Consider the following 20,524-nt stretch of genomic DNA (forward strand, 5'->3'; position numbering starts at 1 on the left):
GTTGACTCAAAGGGTCAATCAACATGAGTGAAAACCAGAGAGCAAGAATGGTTCAAGGAGGTGCCAGTTTATATTATTGTGTTTCTATGCATCAAGTTTTCCGTCACTGACAGGGGCCGAGTTTATCCCCTTTGTTCTTTTCTTTCCTGGATTTGTGTGTGTGGTTAACTGTGAAGCATATAAAGGATTATGTACAACTTTATTCCAGGGCTCTGCTTCTCTGATTTCCAGAGTCAGAGCCTTCAAATAAAGCCTTTTATAAGACAAAGATTGATCTTTCATTTCTTAAGTTTCTCTACCCTTTGTTAAAGACGTTTTCCACGATAGGTTTATGTGGGCTCAACCTTGACTAACAGCAGTCAAGTAGGATTTAAGAAAAAATAAAAAAATGTTTGTCCTGTTAAGGAAAGATTGGTTAAAATACAGGCCTGAAGTATGCTCTGCGCCCCAGAGCTAAAACTGCAAAAATGTTCAGATAATTACACAATAACTGCATTTTTTTAAGCCCTCTTCATAGAGGCCAATACTCAATATAAATTGCTACAAACAAAAGCTAACGCGATAGTGTTACTGAAAAAGTTTTATCATTTGGGCTTGACAGCTCTAAATATTTCCTAATCAGTGAAGTAATATCCAATTATTTTTTTAACATGGGTAACAGATCACTGCACAGGTATGTTTATGGATTAATTAAACACTCCTCTAAAATGTATCAAAATGTAAACACCAAACCAAAAATCCAAATTTTAGTAGTGAAGTTGTAAATCACAGAAGTCAAATTCTCCACGACATTGAGGAAAATGCTTTATTTTGCAAGTCAAAACAACAGAAAAACCAGTTTGGGGGCCATTGAGAATTCACTCGTCTTCAAACACTGTCATTTTGCAGCAAAGTAAGCACATGTGGCTGAAAGTCCATTATTTTTAAGTGTTGAGAGCAGGAGCACAAAGTGCTTTAGTTCCACTGCCTCCATGTCCTTTTACTTGAAGATCTTGCCCTGGTTGAAAGCTTTACCCACATGCTTGAAATCTCCTTCCCAGGCAAAGTACTCCTTAACCATGGTCTTACACTCCTCACTTTCTGGATCCAACTTCCTCCAGTCATATGATTCATAGTCAATTTGCCAGTCTGGACACAGCTAAGAGAAAAAGGAAAAAAAGTTAAAGTAGGAACTCTTGGGTTGTACAAGATAAGCCTTTCTGAAAAAAGAAAAGCAAAACCACTTTATATTCACGTATGAAACATTTAAAACAAAAACAGGTTTTTGCAGTCCAACACAATTGGTACACAGTATAGGCAAAAACTCTGCTGCGGTGGCACAAGAGACGCAATGATCAGGCTTTTAGCCAAACCATTAAAATTTGGACAGATTAAATTATTTTGAGCAAGATTATATTATGTTATACATTATAAATAAAACAATCATGAAGGCTAGTACTGTTGAATCTTTGTGTAATAAAATTTGGTGCATCAATGAGTTTATTAGTGACGATAAGGAAGATGGCAAAGAATAATTACGTATGAAGAGCAACGCTCTCAAAACTGTTGAAAGGGCTTTTAAACTAAAGTGATGACATTTTATTAACTAAAGTCCATTTCTAAACTGTTTAAAACTTTAAACTTCAGTCAAGCTGGTCCAGAAGCTGGCTAAGATAAAAGCATATCTACACTCAGGGGTCAAACAACCTTTACAATTCAAACCATTTCTACCCAGGATATAACCATTTCCATAATAGCACTTTTTAAAAAGCTAAAATTTCACTCCTATTGTTTGTAAAAAGAAATTTGACTTTTGGAAAGAATTAATTTCTTTTTAAATGGAAGATCCCGTATTGATAGAAAATGGCCTGCAATCAAATAAGGTCTTCTATCATTGATGTCATTTCTATGACGATTTAACACGAAAAACTCTCCTATTGATTAGAGGATGTGACCACAGCATGAACCAGCCTTTCACTCACTGATCAGAGTCGACTGGGATGAATATGGTCTTTATTTTATTTTCCCCTGTCAGATTAAGACTTGGTGCCATGACAGGACACTGCCTTGCCCATTGGCAGGGGAATTTTTTTTAAAAACTAAATGTGACATTTACAGGGAAGCACAGTAGAGAATAGGAGTATTTTATTACATTAAGTATGAGCTTATAACATGCCTTTGAGTGTTTATTCAAGTTACTTTTGAAAAGTCTGATTTCACCAAAGATCAGTGGTATTTTCCTCTGTTCATAAGCTTCTGTGGTTACCAAGCATTTTTGTTTTGTTTTTCTGTTTACATGCATTTGGAAAATGTCCATTCCAAGCAAGCTCAACATTGCGTTACCAAGTTAAGCATTAAAACTAAAGAGCAACAAAAATCAGTAGCCAAGACGAGATTGATATGCTGAGATAAATTATAAAAAGTTAAGTTTTTGTTGAAACTCTAACTGAAGCATTAAGAAATGAAAGTTTATGTTTATTATACTTACAGTGAAGGCCAGTTCTTGGCCTCTGAAGACCCAGATGCCAGAGATACTGCTGTCGTTGTTGGTGCCGAACAAAATAACGCTGGCAAAGGCATTCTTTCTCAGTTTGTCCAGGCGTTGGAACATGCCTGGAAAAGCCAGAGAGGCATTTGTAACATGCAAGGTGTTTTATCACAACATTGTTTAGTCTTTGCTACAAAGAGATGAAATCTGTCCATCTGCCTGATTAAAGACCATAAGGAACAAGACTGACTACTTGTTGGAAAATCCAATCCAGTTAAACTTCTGCCAGCCTAGATTTGGTTACAACTAAAGCGTCTTTGTTAATCCCAATAGAACGCAGTGTAAGGTGTGGTTCGCTGTGACCACAGCATGAACCAGCCTTTCACTCACTGATCAGAGTAGACTGGGATGAATATGGTCTTTGCTTTATATTCCCCTGTCAGATTAAGACTTGATGCCATGATAGGGCACTGCCTTGCCCAATGACAGGGGTGGGGAAGCTTTTAGCTCCCGTTACTGAAGTTTCTGTTCATTTCGCATCTGAATTCCTACAACTATTTATCCTTGTCCTGTTTGTTTCAGTTATCTAGGCCAGATGACGACTATGCAAAATCTCAAAACCACCTCGGATGAACTGCACAATCTAAAATTCCATCATGGGAATTTTCTTTAAAAACCATCTTCATAAAGCCATTATACTAAATTTCAGGTTTTCTTTATCATGGTTGATCACTGCAAAACAATCAATCTGGAAGCATGTAGAAAGCTGCAGTCTAGAACTTGTTGCACAGCATGCTGAAGGTGGGGAATGAGCATTTTACATTTAAAAACTAAATGGGGAAAAAAAACCTATATCACTTAGTTCCATGGTTTTTCAGCAACGTCTCAAAAAAATTATATTGTACTTCTAATTCAATGACACCAGTAGAAAAAAAAAACAATCCAGTGGTTTAACAGGACTTTGCTGCAAAGTGTTGACAGTCTTAACTATAGACATTTTTCAGAGTCCAACATTCTTCCACTTGATAGGCAAGTAGCGGCTCTGCAAGTCAAACCATAACATGCAATGACATTCAGTCATTGCTAAAACTACATTTAAAAATTAAGAATATGAAAAAAAAACATGAAATAAAATAAAATCCAATATCTATAACTTCTAGACTCTTACATTCACAGCAGTTATTTACAAAGTCAACAAAAGCGTTCTTCCAAATGAGATGGCAAACATTCAAAAACAATCCTTTGAAATGAGCCACTCCTGCTGAGTCTCACCTGTGATAAGATTGCAGCTCTTGAAGGTAAGTGTCAGCTCCTCGGGGTATTTGTACTGAGCATGCCAGATTGAGTAGCCCTCTCTGTCAAAGTTCTCCCAGAAGTGAGGAAGCGCTACCGTCATGGTGTCCTCGTTGGAATACTTCCTCTTGAATTCGTCCATGACAAATGCGCTGCAAGAAAGACGACAGAAATTAGGTGTGCTTTCAGTGCACACAGCTGGAGGAAACAATGTTTTTTTTAATCAACAGTAGCAGAAAACAGTTCAGTCAGAACTAGAAAACACATTTAGGTATGAATGTATAAAAGCTGCTGTTTTCCCACTCCAAGATCTAAGCTTAAGTCAAGATGACTTCTCTGGGACGGTGGAACATTCTGAAACTAAACATTTTAAATCTACTGAAGACATTTTTATAGACTGGCTTTTAGTGCATGTTGACCTAAACATTTTTGGCTCAACAGCCTTAGTCACTTCAGCCATTTTATTGTCTTTTCTAAATCATCTTGTATTTTATTGCATCAGCAAGCACTATTCAAATAAACTTGCTTAACACAGAGGCTTTTGTTGTAAATGTATTCCGTAACTAAATACATTTATGTTTGACAGATATGGAAAATGTTTGCTGGCTGTAACAAACAACATAAGAGTATAAGTCCATAAGAGTAAACATGGACTCTTATTGTCTTGATTGTATATGTTTACAATCAAGTTGAAATTGAGATTCAAGGTCTTTGTGACCACAGCATGAACCAGCCTTTCACTCACTGATCAGAGATGACTGGGATGAATATGGTCTTTAGTTTATCTCCCCCTGTCAGATTAAGACTTGGTGCCATAGCAGGACACTGACTTGCCCAATGACAGGGGAGCAGCCATTTTCCCCATCTGGATTAATTACTCTTACTTCCATGAACCACTACAACTTCTTTCCAAAATCCTGACTTCACTTTATACGTTAAACACCGTGATTAAACCTTCAGTTTGCCAGCAAACATTCAGTTTGTCAGCTGTAACAAAATCCCCATTTTACGTGTCAACTGAGTCATTCCTCTGGATATCTACCTCTTTGGCAGGTGTGCGAAGGGGTCCTTGGCTTTGGGTTCGGCAGCCAAAACAGCATCACAGTCGTCCATTTCTTCTTCTGGAGCAGGCTTCTTCTCCTCCTTTTTCTTTTCTTTCTTCTCCTGGGGTTTGGCTGCCTCTTTTCCAGCCTTTTCTTTTTTGGCTGGGGTTTCTTTCTTGGGCTGCATCTCAGAAAACTTCTTGGCTAGAAGAAGAGAAAAATAGCTCCCAAGTCACATAAAAAAAAAAAAAAAAAAAAAACAATTCTCTGGCTGAATGTAGATGAACCTTGAAATGTTTATGAAAGTATTCATGCATTTCCCAGAGTGCTTGTGTTTGCAGATGTGTTTGATTTACATGGAGCATAAATCAAAATCTCCAGACAGTTAAACAAATGATGAATTTAACAAATGATATCTCATTGCTTTTTCTTAGGATCCCCTCTTGTCTCTTTGCTAACTCACCATCAAACTGGGCCATCTTTTCACACAGCTTGACTTCTCCGAGAACAGCCTTGAACTGAGGCTGGTTGACGCAGGTGACAAACCAGCGGGTCACGTTGGGATAAGGCTGACGGAAGGACGGCTCCAACACCTGCAGAGCACATGTAAAATTAAATTGGATCAATCAGGGTAGTAAGAAATGGCAACGACCCTAGTGTGTACTTATGGAAATCCGTGACAGGCTTGTGTATAGCAAACCTGCTTGAAGAGCCAAACCATGGAGCAGGCCACAGTAATGTCCGCCAGGCTCACTCTCTCTCCCACGAGGAAAGTGCGTGTGGTCAGGTGTTGGTTCAGCACCGTCAGGATCTTCTTCACGTCCTCCTTGGCCTGCTCTGTGGCCTGAACACACGTACGAAACATTTACTGTGCATGATCACAAGGTTCTATACCTACTAGGTACCAACAAACAACTAGGTCACTTCTTTGACCAATTTAATGTTGAGCTGCGCACCTGCTTGTTGAACTGCATGATTCCTAGAGTGGGGAAGACCCATGCACTGGCTGGAGGGATGATCTCTGAATCAGCAAAGCTCACCCACTGCAGAACCTGGGCAGCAGCCTGAGGAGTGGCGCCACGCAGGGCATCATTGCTCACTGCAATGACACGGCAAAACAATCATGTTCAAATTAAAGAGGCTCATGAATTATTTTAAATATTACTTTGTCTATTCTGGTCTTTCAACACATGAGCTCCTTAATGTAGGGCTTGTAAAGTTTAAACATATACAATACACAACTTGATTTAGTGGCAAAGTAAAGCTTGGTGTGGAGTGATAAAAGACATTATGATCATAAAAAGTAAAAGTTGTGGTTAATAATATCTACAAATGGTCAATTTCATGTCTTCCCAATATTGTGGAGCCACGTTTGTTGTATTTCTTCCTTTACTCTACTTTAGCTGCTAAGTGAATACTGTTTCAAATTTTATTAATGCAAACTAGAAATACTTAAGAAATTCTTTTTGCAATGTTTCAGTGCAACATCATATAACAATATTTAAATCCAAGTTAAAAGCATGACACTTACAGTAGTGAGCAATGGCATTACTCTCAAACAGACAGAAGCCGTCATCACCCTGGAAGGCAGGTACCTAAAGACAGAGACAATTTATTTTTGAAAATTAAATGGTTTTGAACATGTTATACATCACAACTGTAGTCAAGATTATTACAGCTACCTTGCCTTTATGGGGACAGCATGCCTCACCCAATTTCAATGATTTAATCAGCAAAAGTATGACCATGCAGTTAATGAAATGTCAAGAAGACATTGTGTGTGACATGTTTGAACACCAGAGGTCACGCCGACATAAAAGATGAAAAGGCATCAGCGAAATTCTTTCTACTAACTGGTTTTACTCACCTTGCCTAAAGGGAAGTTGTTGATGAAAGCAGGGGAACGGTTTGTCTGTCCAAAGGTGAAGGCAGGAGGGTTGCTGGCCACCTTGAGGCAAGCGCCACTGTACTGGGCAGCAATCTGGGCCTTGAATGCCCTCCAGTTGTCTGGGTATGTGTACAGAGTCTAAAAAAAGACCAGGATACAAGAACATTTATTTATACACAGAATTTAAAAGAAACATTTACACAAGTAATCCATTAACATTTATTTCTCCTAGAAAACAATTTAGCTTTGTATCATTTTCATTGCAAGCAATATATGGTCAGGCTCTATTATGCTTTAGCATTTAAAGTTCACTGATTAGAAGCTTTAGCAAAGAGGCTCAAATTGTCAACCAAAAACCAAGTGGTGAGCAGAAACCAAGCTGTTGGTGCCTTCACTCAATGAATGAAGGCATCCACTCTGTGAGCTCATCATTCATTTAAAGATGACAATGCAAAGAAACGCAGTTCAAATAGAAAACAGATTTTTAGGTGCTAAAATGAAAACCGGCAGTGAGTGTATTAAAAACTATAGATCAACTATCCATATTCAAGAGGCTTATAGCATAATTTAAACATTATCAACCTATACATTCCCCCATAAAAGCTAAACTCCCAGTTCACAAAATTCACGGGCCAAACATAGCACTGAATAGTTTCTGTACCAAACTTAAAGTAATTATCTGGAAACCCACAAACGCGATTCAAATGATCTCGAGCAGTTAAGGTAACGTGGCACAACCCAGGGCCAGCACTTTCAGTGCTTCGTTGGGGTAGCAAAAGCTAGCCACATACAGAAAACTGTATTAAACTCTTGGGAAATAAAACACTCATCACCAAGCAAATAGCGGCGTAACGTTGTTATCTGAAAAACATGCGCTGTAAACGCGACGATGGCTCCGATTTTGGTCTGATTGTGACAGTGAATTTTAAAGCCAGCTCCATTGCTAACAGCTCTCCATCTTACTCACCCCTGCCGCCATCTTCAGGACGAGAGAAAGAAAGAACGCCGGCGCGCTCCACCCACGTATTTACGGACACGAGACGTGCGCGCCCCTGAAAATTCCGCGTTCACACATCGAGCCATGTCACAGCATTGATTGATTGAAAATCCTATCTTTAAAGTTTGCCACGTTTACAAACGTTATCTTAACATGGGATACCTCCATCAAAATAGTTATTTTAAAAAAGAGCTAATATAGTGAGATGCAGACAATTATACAAAGATATAAGAATGAATAAAATACTTTATTGCAGTCCACATACAAAAAAACAAGATAAAACAATTTCTACATGAACTAAAGTAATCGTTTCCTGTGGGCTACTCTAACATTAATTAACAAGATGTGTTAATCTTGACAGCACTATCCGTTTGAGTTCTTACATGACTTATAATAAACAGCATATATAGGGTGCAAAGAGAAAACAAAAAACTGATTAGGGTGCTTCAACAGCTGTCACCATACATACAAGAGTAAAAATAAATATATACAAAAGAAGATTGATGCAGAAAAATATCCATATGACACACCACTCTGAAGCTGTAATCAGCTCACAAGACCTGAGAAGGAAGAAAAAAATGTTACCTTACTGTCTAAATGCAAAAAAACAAACAATTTCAAGTACAGAACTTTTCTTAAAATAATGGTTTGAAAACCAAATTAGCTTGAAAAAAATCTACATATACAAAATAAGACATATGTTTAATTCAAATGCATTTATTATGTGCACACTAATGAGCACACCGACAACTGGTCTGATCAAAACACTCACCCAGATAGTCATCCATGAGAGATCCAATTGCGAACTGAAAAACAAATGTATTTTTAAGCATCAATAAGACTGAAGCAGGACCGCATGACATTTCTTGTTTGATTTTTCATAAATGCCAAAAAACTAAATATGTCTAATGACAATAATGCGTAATGACGGGGCAGCAGCTTGGCTAAATAAAACAGTTTAATTGGCTGTGCAGAATAACAACCAAGTCACTTTGGTAAGATCATGAGCTATATGCAAATAACTGAACAGAGGCTGATCTAATATTTCCCTCATTCAACCTAAATAGGCCTTTAACAAACGTCTTGCACAGAATAATATTAACTATATGGATCACAACAAATTGGCCTTGTACTACAGCAGCCAAACTGAGCTGTAAAAATTAAAAGTTAAAGAATACATGGATAAATTGTTAATACAAATGTTACTTTATTGTGAAATAAAAAGGTAACGTTCTCAAATCCAACCACAGTTTCATAAATAAAAAAAACCACTTACAATGTCATTCTTGTCAACCCTTGTGCCCACAATTTTCAGCCGGATCTCATCATCTTGCTGAATTACAATGTCCTTTGAAAAAAGAGATTACAGTAGCTGTGTCAAAGAACAAAATAACACCAGATATTTGAAAGCAGAATTATCTTTTTTCTACTTAATTTTATTACTTTTTATGTAATTGCTATAAAAAACAAGAAAACTTTTTTTAAAATAATGGCAGGGATTCAGAAAAAGCAATAAAATTTAAAAATATTCCCACCTCATCAACAGTCTTATAGCAAGGAGGATTAGAATTGGGGTCAAACTCCATTTCCGAAGGAATGGACTGCAAAAGAGAAATTTATATTACATACATCTACCAAACAATACAAACTCTAAATTAGCATGTGTAAAGCAATAAATTAAGTACAGCAGGTTAAAACTGACTTACATGGCGAGAGATGAAGCAAGACATGGGACCAATTTCTGTGAATAGCCCAACCTGCAATAAACAGTAACACTCATCATTTAAAGGAAGGCTAATAAGAGTAAACAACAAAAGTAGTGATGGAGAAGTAATAGTAACATCTGACATTGACTTAGAACCTCATCTTACAGATAAAAATAATTACCAACCATTATTTTTATCTGTCAGAAACAATATACTATTGTTTATGACCAGTTAAATTAGCAAATAGAAAAAAGGTGGATTTAAAGATGCCACTGATATTTCAGTGGGAATCACTGTTTTGAGATACTTGGTACTGTTTAAGAGTTCAAAATGTGTCTACAAGCTACTACAGGAAACTTTTCGGTGGTTTCTGTGTGGTTGCAGCCAGACAAAAAAAAGGGCATTTCCTTTTAAAATAGCTTTAATCTGTTGCTTCATATATGCACAGCATCTCAAGTTCAAATTTGTCCCAAGGATTTCAGTCAAAGGCATGTGGGTTCCTAGAATAAAGAATAAACTATACATGTCCTGCCAAGCGTCACATGACTTCTAAATAGAGACAAATCTGACAAAAATATAAAGATCATGAATCACAAAATGTTCCAAAAATAAATTGTTACAGGTACAGAGTAATACATTCTCCACTTGGATAAAAGTCTAACATTAACAAATTAAATGTGTTATGGCTTTATGGTGATTAATTCTCTAACTATTATTTTTGTGCCATCTGGATGAGGTCGATCTTTTCGTTTTTCTGTTTTTTTTTCATCTAGTTTTTGAACATTGACTCGCATATATTATAGTTTTGCCCAACTCCTACTGTATTATATTTATTTAATATTTTAACTAAAAACAATAAAATCAGGACATAAACCTACACTAAACCTCACCTTGTTAACCTGAGTGACCACAGCATCCACCACTTCTCCCTTGAATGGACGGAAGACAATGGCCTTGTACTTCACGGGATACAGAACGAAGCCTCTGCTTGGCTGGATTACACCCGCCCCGATGTTGTCAATAGTGGTGACTGCAATGACAAAGCCATACCTGGAAGACACAACGAGGAAAAAAAAACAAAACAGATGTACAGCTTGTAAATGCAATCACAACTTGTCAATATTATCAACAATATTTCTGTCAGCAACATAATACATCAATCGTCTATACCTGCTTATGTGTCTGCACTATGTAGTCAGAAACATTGTCTCTATGCTGTTTTACATTGAATAAATATTTTAAGAAAGATTTACACCCACATTTTGTTGAGTCATTTTGTGCCTGTGTATGTGCAAACTTGCAGTTGATCAAAAAAAACTTACATTAAACCTGTTTAATGTCCAAATTGAGTTCCACTAATGACAATGACTGAACAATTTAATATTCATTCTTGTTTATTTCTAAATACATAAATACAATAATAATCTTTATTCACTTATCTTTCAGGAGATAGCACTTTTTATACATAATTCATATCATAAAGTGATTATATTTGTTTACATTTTATTTTGAGATAAACAATAAGTGACCATAAAAAGTTCAAAATTTGTCGGTGAATTAGAAAATGTATCGACAGATTAACCATAATAAAACTCATTATAAGGAAAAATACGCTACTACTTAGTAAAATATCTAAATAAAAAGGTGGGAAAAAAATCAAAAACAAATAAATATGTAATTTTGTTGTACATTAAAAAGACCAACACAAAGCCACACATGAATGCAGGATAATAACCAGAGATACCTTAATAAAATTAGGCGGTTAAATGTTACGGACAGATCTGAATTCACTCACTTGCCAGTACATGTTCCCTCCACTTCAGTAAAAAGTTTCTGCTTCACAGTGTTCAGCAGGTTGGGTCCAAAATACCTCGGGTGTAGTAAGATTTCATGTTCCAAAGAAATCTGTAAGCACCAACACAAACGTGAGTCGCGACCAGAAAAAAAAAAGTTGAAGTTTGAGGATGCAAACCGTCATGGCCACGTTCGTAAAACGATGCAAAACAAAACACTAATAAACCAGTCCAACCTACTTCCTAAGAATAACATAGACATACTTACATGGTAAAACATGTCTGTATTAATGTCTGCCTTAATACAGACAATACCTTTTATTGGCCGAACCGCTTCTCCTGAACAGTACTGAATGGAGCGGAAAATCTCCACAGTAAAGTCACTTCCGGGTCAATGACAAACGAGTCATGAGCGCCGCAGTAGTAATGTCAGCTCGGGCCATAGCCTGCCACCTGGGGGTGAGACTGAATTAGTGCAAGAGGCGTTAAAAACAGCAGGCGTGACTCAGTGCTGTGCGTTGATTGGTTGGTCTGACTGGACTCACAAGATCTGATATAGAAACGAAGCAAAAACAACGCATTTAGAAAAAAAAGGCACAGTTATTTTCACCGCCACAGATGTTCTGTATAACATTATCTTTAACCCACACTGACACATAAGTTTAAGTCTAAGCTGGGATCCCTTTTAACCAAACTGAGTTTTTACCTAAAGGAAGTAATAACCCATCTAGTCATCTTTTCAGCTGACCGACATGGCTAGGAACATCTTCTCGAAGTTGCTTCGTGTTCCTACGTCCATGCAACTTGTAAGTAGTTGAATACATTTTTGACTCTTGAGTGGTTTTGTGTTGCTGAGCTGCCTCTCTCCACACAGGCGTGTCTCCGAACGGGAAGCTTGTTGCAGGAAAAGGCAGCTGCTGTTAAGGTTCCAGGCAGCAGACGGTCCAGCAGTAACTCTCCTCCGGACAAAATCAGCCGCTATCCTATTCCCTACAAGAAGGACTTACCTTATGATATAGTGGAGCTAATGGAAGAAGTGAAGTCGAAGGTAAATACAAGAAAGTAAAAGTTTTTGGTAGGCGTTTTACTTCCATTTGACTTTTTAACCTTTGACATTTTTTGCAGGGAGGCTTTTTACCCAATGTCTTCAAAGTACTTTCTCACAGGCCTGCAGAGTTCAGAGCTTTCTTCTCATACTACAATGAATTGATGAACAAGGAAACAGGTTGGTGTTTATTTTCTACATGAGGGGAAGTTATATTTCATTTGAATTCAACAAGTAACACTCACTTTTGACTGCTAGGATTTTATGTTATAGATTTTTTAAAAAGTAGAGCATAAATATGAAGTAAAAGGAATAATTTAAGTGTGGCATCAGTATGTGTTTGGCCCCCTTTTAATCAGATACCACTAGATAAAACCCAGTGTATCCATATAGTTTGTCAAGGTTCTGTAGGAAAGACGGAAGAAGTCAGAAAATGGGAATTAGTGAAAATTAAGGTTAGCTTGAGCAGCAATTTTCTGTTTTGTTTGTAATTTGCATATAAGCACTGGACTTCATAGCCATTTGAAAGCACAACTTGGAAATGGTGTCTTACTACATCATTCAATCCTGTTATTTTTGGTCAGATCACAGAATGTTGTGCAAGAAACCAACACCATAATATCTTGCATAAAATGGGGAGGGAGTTAGAGTAATAGAATTAATGGCATCAATTCTTGTTTTTCTTGAAGTCTCTTCATTTTACGAGTTATATTGCTACTTGTAAGTCCTAGCTGGGGTTACAATGTGTTCACAGTAGTGAACACTGCAAAATCACATTTTGGGAACAAATATCTAAATCTTTAAAAGAAGAAGGATTTTGAAACTGTGTTTTTCCTCAACAAAATTCCTGAAACTCTCCCTCAGGGGGACTTTTAGTGACGTCCCCAAAATTTCAAAAATACAATAACGCAACGCAAGGCGACTTGTCTAAACCTAAAGTTGGATGTCCATTAAGTTCACCTTTTCAGACATCCAGCATCTAAAATTAAATGTTTAACAGCTACTGTTTGTGCTGCATAGCTCCAGGTGATGCCTGCTTGTTTTTTTTTTCACATACATTTTGTCCCTGTTTTTTCTTTTTCCAGGCAGGTTAACCAAGGCAGACCGTGAGCTAATCGTGGTTGCCACCAGCAGTCATAACAAATGTCTTTACTGTGTGGTGTCCCATAGTGCTCTGCACCGTATCTACTCGAAGAACCCTACTCTTTCTGATCAGGTATCATCATTTTTTGTGCTGTACTTTATGAAAGTATAGTCAGAGCAGTCAAAAGGCAGGTGTTAGTTTTGAATTCAACCACACCATTTGTCATTGTTTCTTGTAAAAAGATAAAAATCTCAGTTTGTTTTTTTTTAAATTTTCATAAAATATTTTGCTGGGATTGAACGAAACAAGGTTTTCTCCACCGATAATATATTTTCAGAAGAAAGATTTACAGCCTTAGAAGGTATAAAATTAAAAAACTGGGTCAGGAGTTAAGGACAAAAAGTGAAGGAAATGACTGAATTCTGCCAGTGACTCAAGAACTTAGCAGAGCTCTAAAAATATTGGTATACTTTGATTTCTTCCCATCTTGTCATGTCACAGTAATAAACTTAATAGTATTTTATTAGAATTTTGGATAAATTAACAAAGTAGTAAGTAATTGTGATACATGGTTTTCAAAGATTGGCTTAAACTAAAATCTGTGTAAATACACTCGATCCACATTTTTTAAATTCATAAAAAATGCAAGTCATTTATCTGTTTCTTTCCTCTTCACCATATATTGCCTTATGCTATGTTGGTCTAACATAGAAGTCCTAGTAAAATACTGTGAAGTTTCTCTTTGTTAGTTGAGAAGATCTGAAAAGTCTACATTAATTTTTAGTTTCGGAAAACCCTTTTTTTTTAAAAAAGCTTTTTATCCCGTTTCAGGTAGTTGCTAATTACAAACTTGCGGAGCTCACACCTCGGGAGCATGCCATGCTGGACTTTGCGATGGCCGTGTGTCGCTGTGACACCATCACAGATGAGCACTTTCGGTCTTTGGAGGAAGTCGGCTTTGACCGCGAGGACGCCTGGGATATTGCGGCCATCGCTGCTTTCTTTGCCATGTCCAACCGACTCGCCCATCTTACAGACATGAGGCCCAACAAGGAGTTTTTTAACATGGCCCGTGTTCCCCGGGACAAGAACAAGGCAGAAGATAACTAGCGGAGAAGGAAAGTTGTGTTACATGCAGTCTTTTCTAAAGCAAAAGTTATGTGTGATGCAACACATTCATAATACAGCCAGAAATCTCTCAGATCTATTTTTGGCTTCTTGTCTCTCTTATGTTTTTTGTTCAGTGTTGTGAAAGGAGAGAAACTACCTAAAGTGAAGACAACATGAGAGGAGTTAAAGGAATGTTGACTTTCAATTGTCATTGATTGGATGTAAATCTTTAATGTCTGTAAAAAAAACTTTATCTGCAATGTGTTTTCATGAAATAACAGATATTTTCATAAGGAAGCTCCATGTTGGAACTACCTTAAGCACAAAAAAGAAAGAGGGTAATCAGAAATATCCTGCATATGTGAATTTATTTACCTCTAAAACCTTTCAGCACTAAGAAGACAAAAAAGCACAAATATAAGGTAATGTGTGATTCGTGTTTGTATTTTGTTGGGAGAGTTATATATATATATATATATATATATATATATATATAGATATCACTTAAATTTAAATATTTTTCTGCTGTTTGCTTGTAGTGGGTAGGTTCTTTATATTAGGAGTTTTCCTTGCTTTATTTTCCTGTTAAGAGGTTCTGTTTGCACATGATTAGAATATCAGAATAAAAGATGGAGGTCTGTTGCCAATGAATTGTATCTCTTTATGTTTAAAGTCTGGGATGCAAAATGACTGAAAGCTCTGAAAATACTTTTATTGAATACACTGCCTGTTTTTTTTTTTTTTTAGTATTTGTCACCTGGTCAATAAAAGTACAAAAATGTTACTGTTGTTGACAAACTTCTTAGAGCTCTCTTTTGATTTGATTGGATTTTTAATGAACTGGAAACCATCCTTGATATGAAAAGATAGAAAATTAGCTTCAGCTCTTTGTACATGTAAAATGACAAAAACAAAAATGTTAAAAGTTTGTTTTTTTTCCCCACAGATTGCACAGCTACAATCCTGTTATGTAGTTTGTCACCTCCAGAGGGCAGTATATTCCTGCATATATTAGGATGTGCAGCTAAAATGTGAATATATTCATATATTTAAATAGGATAATTAATGAAACGCAGTGTAACATACCATTACAAAAAGATGAGAAAGCGCTTTCTGTCTTTTATTCCTGATCTTGGTTCTATGTTACATTTTGTTTTTCCCAAATCTTTAAAAATCAACACAGAATTTACCTCATCGCTGTGGTGAATGTTAGTTTGTGAATATGTAGGGACTAGATGTGATCTCTTGAGAATAACTGCAAACATTCCACAGGATCACACATTATAAATATTTTCTAACCAATCTGAGTGTCATTCCGAGTTTAAAACGAGTCTAAATTATTTGTTTTTCCACACAGACAGGATGATATACTATATCCCTGAAATTTATTTTAATATTTCACAAATAACTCTCTTCTTATACAGCTGTCCTGTACTTGTTGTTTTGATGTTTAAATGCATTACAGATGCATCAGTCACTCACAACCTCCACGTCTCCTCACACTGCAAAAACAAGACAACAGGCTCCTGGAGAGCAGCTGATGACCTGCAGCTGTTCTGCATCTCTCTCGTAACTCTGCATAGAATAGAATATGCAAATTACTTACATTAATAGACAAATCAATGTGGTTTTATATCCATGCTTACCTGAGAAGTGGAGGCAAGGGGGGGGGGATGCAGTGTCGTTATTCTCCTCAGGGTATTAAAACAAGTCATGAAACATGAAACTAATGGTGCATGACAAAGAGCAGAAAGATAGAGCCAGAGCGAGAAATGATACCCCCGCTATAAAATCTAGTTTCCTTATCAGATGATTTCTAATTAGAGTGGCTGTGTTGGTCCATGTTTCAGGCATGAAGAAACCACAAAAAGTTATAGATTTAAATATAACATGGCAGACCTCTAGTCTCAGATTAGACAAGAAAGTAATAGAATAATATGTACAGTTACTGATTGTGTCGAAATGCTGATATAATTTTCTTTTAGACTTTCCTGTTACAATACATGAATCTTGTACAGTTATGCGACTTGACTACAGCGATGGATCACGATTTGCACTTGCAGTGTCCCTTTTATTAGAAAAATCTTTAACATTTTATCAGAAGCACTTAAAAATATGTGATCTTTATGCACAGAGAGGAAGACAGATCGTGCCGCAGAGCATCTTCCTCAACGATACATCAGAGGAGACCCTCACAGCTTGGAGAGAGGTTTCCTGTGGGTGTTCATGAAAACATTTTTGCTTTCATTTAGCACAACTTTGAATCCTGTCAGACAAGTCATTTATATTTTACACAACCAGAGGAGACAGGAGGGATGTCCAAATAAAAAAAGTATTAAAATTTAATAAGAATAAACCAGAAGGGGGAAAGTCTTGTTCATGTTGCTAGAATTTTCTGGTGTCCTTGAAGGCAGAGATTCCTTGAAATTTAAAGTCCTCAACTGGTGCAAATCTGTGCTCCATATCTGCAAAGGTGCATGGGATTACTGGTGGAGTGTGTGCAGTGATAAGATATCATGTTAACAAAAATAATATTTATGCACAGCCTTGCTGCAGCAGGACGAAATTATGTTCATATCAAGGGAAACATGCAAAACAATGGCATTAAGTTGCCAAGAAGGTGACATGATTGCCTTTTATGCAGCTATTGTCTTACAGTGATATATTTACTAACAGTGTATATTTGTTCATTAATGTGGACAATCCCTGTTTTGAAATAAAATTAAACATATCTGTGAAAGTTGGTAGGGTATGAATATCAGCGAGGTACCATGTTATACTGGATTTATAAAAAAGGCACATATTTTCTGGCAGTGCATGAATTTTGAGCTGTGTATCCTTTTACTGTATTAAAATGACTTGTCAAAGGTAACAGCTTGGGTGTACTTTGTTTACATTAGATGACACGCAGCCAGACTGTGAATGTTCTGTTAAAGACAGTGATGGACTTCTAAGCTGATGAACCATAAGCCAAATATCAGTGGAAATGCGAGGAAAAAACATAAGCTCTTTAAGATGGAGTGATGTTCAGATAAATTGTAACAAAGTACAGTCAGTTTTGTAGTTTGTTTTATTGCACAACTGTGTGAGGTATGTGGTTTGTTAATAGCATCAGGGCGAAGACACATGTAATGAAGGAACTGAGAAATGTATGAAACACAAGGAAAGACACACAGAAACCAGGGCTGTGCATCATGACAAACTGAGTTTCTTCTGGTGATTAGTTTTTACAATCTGGTTGTCCGACTCTGACTACATCAGCAACATAAATATCAGGATGATTGTCAAGTGTGACAATTTTCTTGAGCAAAAATATTTTGTCACCAACCAGGATGGCTCCTCTACAGCTAGCATTCACAAACTCCTTATGGCTGTACCTCCCAGGGATAAGTTGAAATGTTTCAGATTAGACTGTTTCAAACTCATAATCCAAATGGACTTTTACTCAGATTACTTTGTGTTTGGGGATTATGCACCAGGCTTTGCCATGTGTCGACTGGGTGAAGAGAGATTGCTGCTCACAGTTTCCGTTTGTACAATTTGTATCTGTGTTTCATGATGGGAACTAAACTGCTGATTAGTGCAAACAGTTTGTGTTCGACCTGAAGCTTTTTCTTTGAGCACACCAAAAATGTGCCATCCTTCCCAGTTTTCTCAGTCTCCAGGCGTCGGAATATGGTTTAATCTGAGCGTTTTCTTTTAAATCTGCTTTCTGTGGAGTCGTCCTTGAAACTTGGCAAGATAGTCACTTGGCAACTGAGCTCATTTGTTGGGGTGTGACTTGAATATGAACATAAATATTAGCTGTTATATTTTTGAAAGGGGATTCACATTGTCTCACATGTAAAACTTTCAAACTGCAGACGGAGCTGTGTAAAGAATTATCTGCACTGTCAGGACAGCCAGAAGGCGAACAGAAGGAGAAAAGATTGACAAATTGCGAGGATTATTTTCAACCTAAGCCAGCGCTGCGCTCTCTCATTTTGAGGTTCATTCTTACAGGCTGCTTCATTTTTAACCCAAAAAAATTAATCACGGCTTACTATAATAACAAAAGTGACATGAAATTAATAAGTTGATAGCTTTAATGCTCAGAGCACTTGTTTCTCAAATCTTACAGTAAAATTCGGCTTGCAACATTTCCATAACTTTGAACCAAGAGAGAATCACGACAATGGTTCATTGAATGCATAATATTCAGTGTCCTATATTGATGTCATAAGGCCAGCAGTACAGTAAAAACCTTTATCCATTACTTTATGATCACAAAATAGCAAAGTATATGTTAAAGATCTGATGTCACAAGTTCACAATACCATATGGAGTCCCTTGACAAAATATTTGTCACCTTGATGTCTCAAAATCATCAAACGCATTTTAAGGTGAGAAAAGATATGATAAAAAAACTGAAAAAGGAGTTTAGTAGATTTAATTTAATTAGTCACCCTGGGCAATATGTCATCACTGCAAGAGAACTTGTTTCAAAGTTTAGATTAGATAAATCATTAGTGCACTAGAAGTTTAATTGAAGGTAATTATTCATGACCGTGATTATATTTTTTAAATAAGGAAGGGATGTTTTTGGGTCAGTAACAGTTTCATCCCAAAACTAGTCATTTTTATGATCGATGACTTTAAAAACAGGGCAATGATCAGTTTTATAATGATTGAACACAGCATTAATAGTTCAGACAGCCAGAATACAAAAACAATATTTTCCTTTCTACCAAGCCGCGTAGAAATGGTGGAAAATAACAAGCAGAATGCGCAGAGTCAGCTTCTGGAGTTAATGTCCCAAAAATGGATATAAGAGACCGCACAAATGTTCAAACTGAACTGCTAGATGAATCACTTTGATCTACTGTATGCAGAAAATTCTGGAAAGATGTGATTTAAACTGCAGATTGAATCAAAGAGTTTAACAACAGCTTTTTTAATTTACATGGATTTAAGGTTGAATTTTGCTTTGCATCAGGTCAGTTTAATTTACAAAAATATTTTTCATTTTTCACCAGTAGGTGTCATTACGTCAACCTACTTCTATCATTCAAGTCCCTTTGCTACGCTTTGTGTCCTGTGTTTCTCTTCTATTTCACTCCGCTCTTCTTTTGGCTCAGACTTCTTTATTGTGGCTAATTTCCATGTGGCTCTTCCACAGTACCTGTTCCAGTTTATAGAAAGTAGAGCAAAAAGACTGATATGAAATCACTTTAACATGCGAACACAAACTGTTTTGGCCAAACTAAAAAAAAAAATCTAAACAACACGGTTCATGCAAGGGTTTCTCTGTCACAACATACGAGGAATGAATGCTGCAAGTCATTGAGTCAATGAAATCTGTTGGACGTCTTTAGGTCAAAAACTTTTTAACCAATTAGAATAACAAACTGAACTTGATCAGACTGAATTTCCTTTTTTTGTAAAGTTCCTCGAGACAACATTTATTTTGAAAATGTGCTATATAGATAAACTGAACTTAACTGAATTAATTTGAACTGCTAACGTCATGAATCTTGCTCTGATGCAGCATCTGTGAAATTATGATCTACACACATCAGTTGTTGTGAGGGCACGCTGGTAATTAAGCAGATGTGCACTGATATTACCAACTGGGGTAAAAACAAAAAGACTCACGCAAACATCTTTATGTACTTGCCAAACAGCTAACACATTGCTTAAGAAAGTTAAAAAAATAAAATAAAATAAAAATTTAGCAAAGAAAGTATGTACACTTTGGGGGTAGATGACTTCACCAAAGTGAGTAACTAGCTTAATCCAAGATCACAGCCAGGAAATGCTGGTGTTTTTGTCCTTATTCCATCTGTATTGTTTTTTCAAATTTCTACTACTTTCCCTGAGAGATACTCTGCAGAACAATATTACTGGCTTCCAGTTCATGCTTGCTTAAATCTGAAAAACAAAAAACAGACCAAAGAAACATTTCGCTGCTACTGAGCGAAAGGTTTTTCGAGGTTATTATGGCTTAGAGACCATTATTTACTTCTTTTGTTAAGACTCAGTTACATAAAGGGAAATAAATATTTGATCCTCTGGTGATGCTTATTTAGTTTTCTCCTTTATAAAGAAAATAAAAGATA

General features: G+C 36.6%; 3 protein-coding genes across 3 annotated transcripts; 1 reads left to right on the forward strand and 2 right to left on the reverse strand.

Annotated features, from left to right (window-relative positions):
* Positions 1-787: 787 nt before the first annotated feature.
* eef1g (eukaryotic translation elongation factor 1 gamma) lies at positions 788-7,748 on the reverse strand. The gene is made up of 10 exons (XM_005809803.2): positions 7,659-7,748; positions 6,671-6,829; positions 6,335-6,398; positions 5,760-5,902; positions 5,504-5,647; positions 5,267-5,396; positions 4,803-5,007; positions 3,740-3,912; positions 2,468-2,592; positions 788-1,138 (listed from the first exon to the last, which is right to left on the reverse strand). The coding sequence occupies exons 1-10, from the start codon at positions 7,668-7,670 to the stop codon at positions 980-982; spliced, it is 1,314 nt and encodes a 437-aa protein (XP_005809860.1). The 5' UTR covers positions 7,671-7,748; the 3' UTR covers positions 788-979.
* Positions 7,749-7,916: 168 nt separating this feature from the next.
* polr2g (RNA polymerase II subunit G) lies at positions 7,917-11,572 on the reverse strand. The gene is made up of 8 exons (XM_023328581.1): positions 11,456-11,572; positions 11,190-11,299; positions 10,285-10,444; positions 9,395-9,445; positions 9,224-9,289; positions 8,965-9,036; positions 8,461-8,494; positions 7,917-8,248 (listed from the first exon to the last, which is right to left on the reverse strand). Exons 1-8 carry the CDS (start codon positions 11,465-11,467, stop codon positions 8,235-8,237), a joined length of 519 nt encoding a protein of 172 aa, XP_023184349.1. The 5' UTR covers positions 11,468-11,572; the 3' UTR covers positions 7,917-8,234.
* A 156-nt stretch (positions 11,573-11,728) lies between these two features.
* On the forward strand, positions 11,729-15,073 carry LOC102221237. The gene is made up of 5 exons (XM_005809828.2): positions 11,729-11,993; positions 12,062-12,235; positions 12,313-12,412; positions 13,318-13,448; positions 14,148-15,073. Exons 1-5 carry the CDS (start codon positions 11,940-11,942, stop codon positions 14,424-14,426), a joined length of 738 nt encoding a protein of 245 aa, XP_005809885.1. The 5' UTR covers positions 11,729-11,939; the 3' UTR covers positions 14,427-15,073.
* The last annotated feature ends 5,451 nt before the right edge of the window (positions 15,074-20,524 follow it).

This window comes from Xiphophorus maculatus, chromosome 23, assembly GCF_002775205.1.
Source record: "Xiphophorus maculatus strain JP 163 A chromosome 23, X_maculatus-5.0-male, whole genome shotgun sequence".
Classification (NCBI taxonomy): domain Eukaryota; kingdom Metazoa; phylum Chordata; class Actinopteri; order Cyprinodontiformes; family Poeciliidae; genus Xiphophorus; species Xiphophorus maculatus.